Here is a 9,105-nt window from a genome sequence, read left to right on the forward strand (position 1 = left end):
ATCGTTTAGAAAGAGAAAAAGTTTCTACATTTTTAAAACACTTTTAACTTTTCAAAATTTAAATTTAAAAAAAAAACGCAAAGACTTGCCCTCAGAAATATTGTCAATATTCAATTTTATAATAGGTATTTTTACTTTAGAACCAAAATTGAGTAAGTTCAGACTGCGTAAACGCGTTTTTTCTATGTTGTACGTGTGTACAAGACAACATTTATGGGTGTGAGTGTGTGACGTCCACTTAAGAGGATGTGATACCTGCATGTGTTGTCTCCGTCTTACAAGTGTGTAACATGGCAAATTTTAAGCTCAGCAGAACACGTTTATCTCCGTTAATTTAAAAAATAAAGTAAATATTGACCTCTTATAAAATCTAAAGGTAAGATCATTATTATTATTATTATTATTATTATTATTATTATTTAGTCAACCTCAGTATTTTAAAATCGTAAATTGTTTGTAGATTTTAAAATACTCATACCACACTTAAAAATTAAAATATAATAAAAAGCCCTTGAGGTTGACTAGATAATAATCTTGCCTTTAGATTTTATTAAAGGTCAATTTACTCTAATTTTTAAGCTAACGGAGCTACACTTGTAAGACGGAGGCAACACATGCGGGTATAAAGTCCTGCTGCAGCAGGTGAAAAAAAAGTGAACTTTAGACCAATAAGCTAGACAAAACTGGAAGAATTTGGTTTGACCGATTTTAATGTTTAAAACGGATTATGATTGATCAAAAAGTTTACTAAGGAATGATCGAGACGATTTTGAATATTTTTATTTTCAGCTGTGATATCCAAATATAAAAATTTCGAAAAAATATGATATTTTTGTATTTATTTTATATTATTCATAATGACACTAACAATAATTGGAATATTCAAAATCGCCTCAATCATTTCCTAGTAAACTTGTTGATCAATCATAATCTGTTTTCAAAATTAAAATCTGTCAAACCAAATTCTTCCAGTTTTGTCTAGCTTATTGGTCTAAAAGTCACGTTTTTCATTGACTGGATCCCCATCAAGCCCCCTTAAGGCTTATTTTATGATACGGAATTTAAATATATTGAAAAACATTATAACAAACAAAATTTATGTTTAGATTGGACAAATCTACATTAGTTTTGATTTTTAAAAAAAAACCTGCTGCAGCCCCCTTAATATTAAACTTATTTTTGATCAATTTAATTTTTTTTAATTTTTTTTTCCAGAAATAAGTATAGGAAGTTAATTGGAAAATTATATGAAAAAGTTTTTAAAAACTATTTCTAATGCCCTCACTTTTGTAGTTAACTATTTTAAATGTATACCAGTCTACTTTATTACAATTTATAAATCTGAAAAATATCGAAAAATTGGAATTATAACATTAATTTAAAAATTGTTTATTCACATAGATATAATTAAATGGACCAAATGCAATTAATAATTATAATTTATTTTTGAAAATGTAGATATTAATATTAGTATTTACAAAGTTCTAATTATTGAGAATTATTAGTAGATACAGAATATTTCGACAAGTCGAAATAAATACAATAGTGTTTATCACAACGAAAATATTTTGTCGATGAAGAAGCCTTGTAATTATAAATAAAGTGTTTTTGAGATATTACGTATATCAACCGTGTAAATCATTTATCGACATTCTTATGGTCAACAAAACTACCTGCAACTACCTTAAATAAAATGCTTATATAATAAATAATTTATCAAAGTTTTTGACAGAAATATCACGTTGTTCCATAGTGATAATTTCACCTCGTATTATTAAAATAATATTTTATCTATATTTATAATTTATCTATAATTTACATTTAAATATTTCCTAAAAAATTGTTTTTTTTTTGTTTCTTCACATAATATGATATTATATTAAGTTGAAAAATGTCATAACTGAATTTTCTTTAAAGTTTTCTTATTGTGTTCTTAAAAACAATTCATTTATTTACTACGTAGTTCAGAAAGATTTTTTATTTAAAAACTAATATAGGCAGGCGTAGAAGTGTCGATTTGTATTACGATTTTATTCCGCTTATAAAATGTAAATTTAGCGTATTTACCTGATTTTTTTTTAATTCTGGCGAGTTTGTGTGTTCGAGTCGTTTTTCTATGCATTGATTTGACTAGATTATTCAGTTATTAAATTGTATTACTCATAAAAAAATTATTTACATATAATTATTAACAATAAACATTTACCTATTATGGTCCCGAATTCCGATAAATTGCTGTCAATTTCCAATTCTTCATTCAGTTATCATAATAATATGTTTCACTGATTTTTGAGGCTTCTCAATAATAAAACAATTAATATTTACTAGGTACTGAACGTTGTGTTATGCGTCCGAAATACAAACAATTGTATAAATTATTAATTTTATATGTATACGTTATATTTCTAATTATCTCAAATAAATAACTAATAAACCAATAAAGATAAACAATATGTATGCAAATAACAATCGTCACGAAACGGTGAATATAAACCACATGTGTTGTTTATAGGTATATTTCATAATTATTATTATTTTATCGTACAAATAATCCACAGCCAACGTTTGACTGTTGACTGTTATTATTTTGTATTATTATTAAACAGAATATTTCGATAACATTAATCCATTTTACAGTTGTTGCAAAAAAATGCAAAACTGATGCGTTTGTGGTAGGTAGGCAGATGGGTCGCAAATTGTATTAAAATTATAATTAATTCCATACCCTAATGATTTAGCTGTTAATTAACAATTACGATTTATCTTTTTTACAGTATAAAATGTTATACCTGCAGTAACGCAATATTGATGTGAAATTTGAATAACCATAATTGTCATATTATTTTATCAAGAAATATAACAGCAATTATAGTAGATTGGTAATATTATTACTATTATATTGTACCTATAGTAGCTATTCGATTATTTTAATTTGAAACCTGATAGGTAGGTTTTCAGAAATTAATGTATAAAACCAAATTCAAAAACTTTTTTATTTAAATTTCATTGATTATTTTTAAGCCGACTGAAACAAAACCACTTTATAGTTATTTTAATAATCAATATTAAGCAAGTTATGTCCTTATTCCTTAAGTGAAAAGCAAATTTTACTTTTATACTGGTTAGCACTTTTTCAGGATGTCAAGATGTGTATATTAACACAATCATATTATTATTACATTATAATATTATTCAATGTAGCACGTAAGATCATAACGGACCGTGCACGTAATATTCTAAGCCATTGAACTAGATGTGATTTTTCAGATTTAAATCGATTTGAAACCTTTTTTGTTCCTTTGTGTACGTTATAGTTCTGTATCGTCGACCCCAGCAAAACATTTTGGGACGACCCGAAGATGTATCTGGACGATCCCGGTTTGGACACTTTGCTGTCGCTGACCGCCGAAGAGCTGTTACCTTGCAACGACCAAGACGACGAGACCTCATACGATGACGAGGATAGCAAAGGAAATTTGCCAGACACTCAAAGGCCGAGGCAGCCGGACAGACCGAGTGACGTTAAACAGGTGTTGGAGTGCACTTATCCGAATTGTGACAAGACCTACTTGAAACCGTCCCACCTCAAGGTAAATGATTATTGTCAAATATTTGTAGTGCGCCACTAATGCTGCGCTAAAGGTTGGATGACGGAAGTTGATGCGTAATTTTTTTTGTTTATGACCGTTTTGGGAAGAAATCGATTAAAAGTGTAATACGCATAGTTATAAAAATATGGTTTTTTCTTCGTAAACGTTAACAAGTCGACTGTCCGACCAATTTCACTGACCTTACCACAAATACACCAGCTAGAGCATCATAATATTATATGAACTCAGGCTATGTATCATATTTGATACAGAGTTTTTATTAGAGGTTTCCTGCACGGTAAAATTCCCTAAATATAGATAAATAATTCATTTTTGATTAAGATATATCATATACTATTCTGACATACAAGACACAACTGGCAAGATTCATAAAATATTAAGAGTGACAATTGAAAGTTTGACGTGTACCTGTGTACGTATCACATATTATGATACACAAGACAGTCAACTTGTTTTAAGTCAGCGAGGAAGATATCTGTCCATTGTTTGCTTTTAATGAATTATTATCGCCATGAAAAAGTGACAAATTAACTACAATCCAACGACAGATTTCGATGTCTGACATTGGCATGCTTATACTAGAGGATGGGACGTGGGGGATTCAAAATTGATTAACATTAGTCGATATAGTCTCTACCAAATCATAAAATAGCCACTATATTTTATTGTCCGGGCATTTGATAAATTATAAAATATTTTAATTACTATAAAAATACAAACCAATATATTATTAATTATCACATTTTTTTAAAAATAATTTAAATGCATACATATCTTTTATATTATACCATAAATAAATGTTTTAAAAATGTGGTATTAAAATTGAAAACAAATAATGCGAATAAAATAGAATGTTAAAATTAGATAAAAGGTCGGTATTATAAATTATTTAAAAATAAACAACAATTTTCTTTAATTTGGAGAAAACGTTTTTTTTTTTTAAAATTAATATCAGTTATATTATTATTATATTATCAGTATTATTCTGTTACAAAATTATCATTCAATATTTTGTGTAAGCTATTTTTGTAATAAACCTTTCGGGTTTCAAACATAAACTACCAAAGCACTCCAAAAGTTGTACTAATACTGAGGTCTTGATGTGGGTAAGTTATATACCGTATTTATATTGGGGCGTAATGCGTATAGTAAGTCAAACAAATCAGTAGACATATAAATACTCCGCGCAGAGTTAAAAGTCAAACAGTTGCTATACCGCCTATACCACATGACTGTTATACTGAAAACGTTGATATTATGTATTTAAGTTTCCACAGGAGTTCCTAATTCCTATTGTGATATGTAAGCTGTCTAGTGACCATATCATAAGTAAAATATAACTGATAAAGTGTCTTAGCTTGGGAACACTAAAGAAACCGAAAAAAAATACAAAAGATAATTAATTATTTTAGATTTTTTAGGAGTCTCTTAGACGCATAACCAAAGTATTATATAATCACGATGATCGCAATTTTTATAACTATCAAAAATGTTAAATTTATATTTAAATAATATTATATACATCATAAATATATAACTACTATATACTATGATAGTTTAGATAGCAAAAAATCGAATTGGTTTCTATGATCAATTAATATTAAAATGGTTATGATAGTTCTAATATAACGTTACTATCATACTAGATTGTATACCTATCATTTGGTCATATTCAGGTAAAATAACTAAGATATTTATCTATTTTTCAAATATTATAATATATACGTGATGTTAATACTTACCTATATATTATGCCAGTGGCAATGGGGTTTTATGACGCCTAGCCTCATGGTGGATTTTTTTTTTTTTTTGGGGGGGGGGTGGGGTGGTTGGGTCTATTGTGGTAACTAATAACATACAACAAAAATTTAAATATTTACAGTCACATAATAATTATATGTACTATAATATATTATATTAAGGTGATAAAGAGGGGGTAGATACTGAAATATATGCTGGGCATCAAGGTTTATAAATGTTCACCACGCCCAGTGGCGTATTTAGGAATTTCAGGATAGGGGCAACACATTTTTGCCGCCCCCCCCTCAACAGTAAATGTATTTACTAATATACTGTATATAATATATATAATAAATATATACTAATTTAAAATTGTAATGTTAAATTCAACAAGGAAGGTATAATTAGACATTTAAACAACATTATTGTACCAGTTAAAAGTGAAAAAATATTATAAATAAAATAGTAAATCTTTCAAAATACCTACATGTGTGACGACAAACGAATAATTTGTTAAATAAAAATAAAAATTTGCCGCCCCTCTAAATATTTAAAAATTTGCCGCTCTGGGCAATGGGACCCATAGCCCCTACTTAAATACGCCCCTGACCACGCCACTGTATTATGCTGATAATTATAGTAACATATTATTTTTATACAACTCAGTTATGTTTATTAGAGAACTACTTGATTTGAAATAACCTTAAAGCTAGTTTTCTAAATTATAAGTAGGTACTAGGAATATAATTATCCGGATAATTAATATTAATAGAAATTCAGTCAGCCGATTGAGTTATTAAAATGTTCAGTTGTTCAAATGTAAATAGTAATTATTAAATAATGATTTTTGTATACATTTTGAATAAGCAGTAACAAATTATTGTTGAAAGCACATCATTATATTGTTTTAATTAAAAATAACTTTACATCATAATACATTAATAAAATATAGATTATAATATTACATTCAAATTAAAAACAACATTTTTCTTCTAAATAATAAGTTTAGACAGTTTAGTCAATAAAAGTACCTACGAATTGTTCAAACAATTAAATCTGTAACTTAAAATATTATTAACTCGTTATTACTCAGCCATGCCTATTTGTATTAGCATGGTTGGTCAGAGCTAAAATTTAAGTAATATACTAACACCGGGCATCTGGCACTTTATTAAGACCGTCGTCAGCAACTGTTACAATTTGTATATCCTTGTACTGCGTAAGTAAGAATATAATATTTTAATTATCACAATAACATTAAGCTCGCTTTATAACTCACAAATACAGTAAAAAATCCTTATAACGCACTCGTTATAAGATGGAAATCTCCTTAAAATGGAAAATATCATCAGTTAGGCATAAATATAATATACCAAATATTATATGGCTATATCCCGTATATTTTAGACTTCCTATAATGGAAACATCTATTGGAATTACGGAAAAATCAGTTGGTACCGAGACATTCCGTTATAAGGAGGTTTTATTGTGTTCATATTTAATATAATATTTATATTATTTTTCCAAAAATTATTGTGTTTATTCAGGCCTATCATTAACAAATCTTACCGTTCAAATAGTTTGATAAATTAATTAAAATAATATGATCGTTGTAATGCAGTAAGTCTTACCCAACATCCGATATTTATGTTCACTTTGAAATCGTATTCAGACATCCACTAAAATGTTTAATTGTAAGTACCTACTTACCTACTATGGTCCACCATTCGTATGATTATTCACACGTAAGTTATACAAAGTATAGGTATATTAGGTTTAAGGGGGAAATACAATCTTATATTTTTATAATAAATATGTTGCACCAATTTTGTTATGTTATTATGTTAATCATAATTTTTTCAACTTTTTAGTTAATAATTATTAATACAATTACATCCAGTGAAATTATCAAAAGATCCTACAGGCTACCACCTTGTAATATTCAAGTCCGCCTCTTTAAGTGTTGTACCACGGCGTACTGTATAGGCAATATAGGTACGTCACTGCATCGAGGAACAATATTCTAAAATATTTAACCCATTGACATAATCAATATAATATTATTATTGCTATTAATTTATTATATTATATTTAAGGTCATTTAAACTAATAAATTAAACTATTCACAAATTTGCATGATATAATTACAATAATGCGCATGCTACTTTATATTTTGTATTGTAAGCTACAAGGCTGGCCAAGGTAACCATTTGTTAAATTTTAAGACAGAAAACGTTTAAAGAAGTTTTGAGTTATCTCATTTTCTTTACTTAATTAAGTTATAAAGTTCTACAGAAACTTACTATTAATTAATCAACAAACTTAAGCTAATTTTACTTTTTAATATATTAAAAGCCAATTGAGGTAGATTTAATTAATAAATATCATTAGAAACAGGTAATTGCAGTAATAAAATAACTTACTTGTGGTGTAGTTATGCGATTTCATATCATTATGACGACAGTTTACATGTTTCTCTTAAGATTGAGAACCCTCAAACCAAACCAAACCAAAGAACTGGTGTTTTCAGCTTAAGCCCCCGAAATAACCTTGTAAAAAAACAGGTTGTTCCAAGACTCTAGTGAAAATAATGATATAATTATTATTACACTACAACGACTGAATTTTCTCGTCCACAGGTGCACATGAGGAGGCATTCGGGCGAGAAGCCGTACGGGTGCATGTGGCCGGGCTGCACTTGGCGTTTCTCCCGATCCGACGAGCTTTCCCGGCATTGTCGGTCACACTCAGGAGTCAAGCCATACGGGTGCCACGTGTGCGACAAGCGGTTTTCGCGGTCCGACCACCTTGCCAAGCACGCGCGCGTACATCGCAAACGGATGGCCGCCGCGGCCGCCCGGCTGCAGTGGCCGCCTCAACAGTGCCAGAAGCGCACCGCCGTACAACTAACCGCGGCCACCACGGTTAACACCTCCGTAACCACCTCACCGGTCACCAGACGTCAGTGATAACGTGGCGGCCGTCTGATGTGGTTGTGCCAACGACGTGCCTGCGAATTAAACACTGCAGAAATCCACCCAACACTACTGATGCAGATTCTAATATTATACACAGGCTGATTAACCAGACGTGTTCACCTCCATTTTCACAATTTTTCACTATTAATAACGAATTTATTAAAATTCATATTTTTACAATTTTTAATAGGTACAATTTTATGACATCACATTGAAAGTGTCCTGTGGTGATTCAAACTTCTCAAATCAGAGCTTTTATTATTGTACATTTTTAAGCATACCTAGTAAGTTTACGATTTTGTGAAAAATAGTACCGCGATTGTATCGCCGCAAGACACTTCTTAGATGGTATAAAAATGCTAATGAATCATTCTGTGTACATATTCTTCTGCATCGCAACACTACCACAATAATGTCACAATAAATTATTGCAATGTATATATTATATATTAATCATCATGATCTGTGCAAACACGAATTATACAAAAAATACACAATATAACTTACTGATATCTTCGTGTGTATTACATTTTTAAGTGGCAAGTATGCACTCACAATTGTCTTATTTTAGAATACGTTTGTTCATATCGATATTCACGTGATTCTGATATTTCGGGCATGTAGAAAGTCCGGATCGTACTTTTTTTAAAACTCCATCCGCAGAAATGCCTTTGAACTGTTTCAAATGCAAAACAAATCCTGTCGTAGGGCTTTCACAGAGTCTAGTATAGATATTTACCGTCTGGTTTAAGACGACAATCGAACGTAGTAAAAAT

At 29.5% G+C, this 9,105-nt stretch overlaps 1 protein-coding gene across 2 annotated transcripts in view; it reads left to right on the forward strand.

Moving 5' to 3' along the window:
• LOC103310848 (Krueppel-like factor 15) overlaps window positions 1-8,841 on the forward strand; it is an 11,408-nt gene extending 2,567 nt beyond the window's left edge. The window contains exons 2-4 of one of the 2 annotated variants that reach the window (XM_016808763.2): window positions 2,775-2,879; window positions 3,315-3,590; window positions 7,991-8,841. In XM_016808763.2, coding sequence (XP_016664252.1) covers window positions 3,360-3,590; window positions 7,991-8,320 — 561 coding nt within the window. In that variant the 5' untranslated portion in view covers window positions 2,775-2,879; window positions 3,315-3,359 and the 3' untranslated portion in view covers window positions 8,321-8,841. The remainder of the gene's footprint in view (window positions 1-2,774; window positions 2,880-3,314; window positions 3,591-7,990) is intronic. The other variant, XM_008190258.3, reaches the window with a different exon arrangement.
• Window positions 8,842-9,105: the final 264 nt, after the last annotated feature.

This window comes from Acyrthosiphon pisum, chromosome X (genome assembly GCF_005508785.2).
Source record: "Acyrthosiphon pisum isolate AL4f chromosome X, pea_aphid_22Mar2018_4r6ur, whole genome shotgun sequence".
Lineage (NCBI taxonomy): Eukaryota > Metazoa > Arthropoda > Insecta > Hemiptera > Aphididae > Acyrthosiphon > Acyrthosiphon pisum.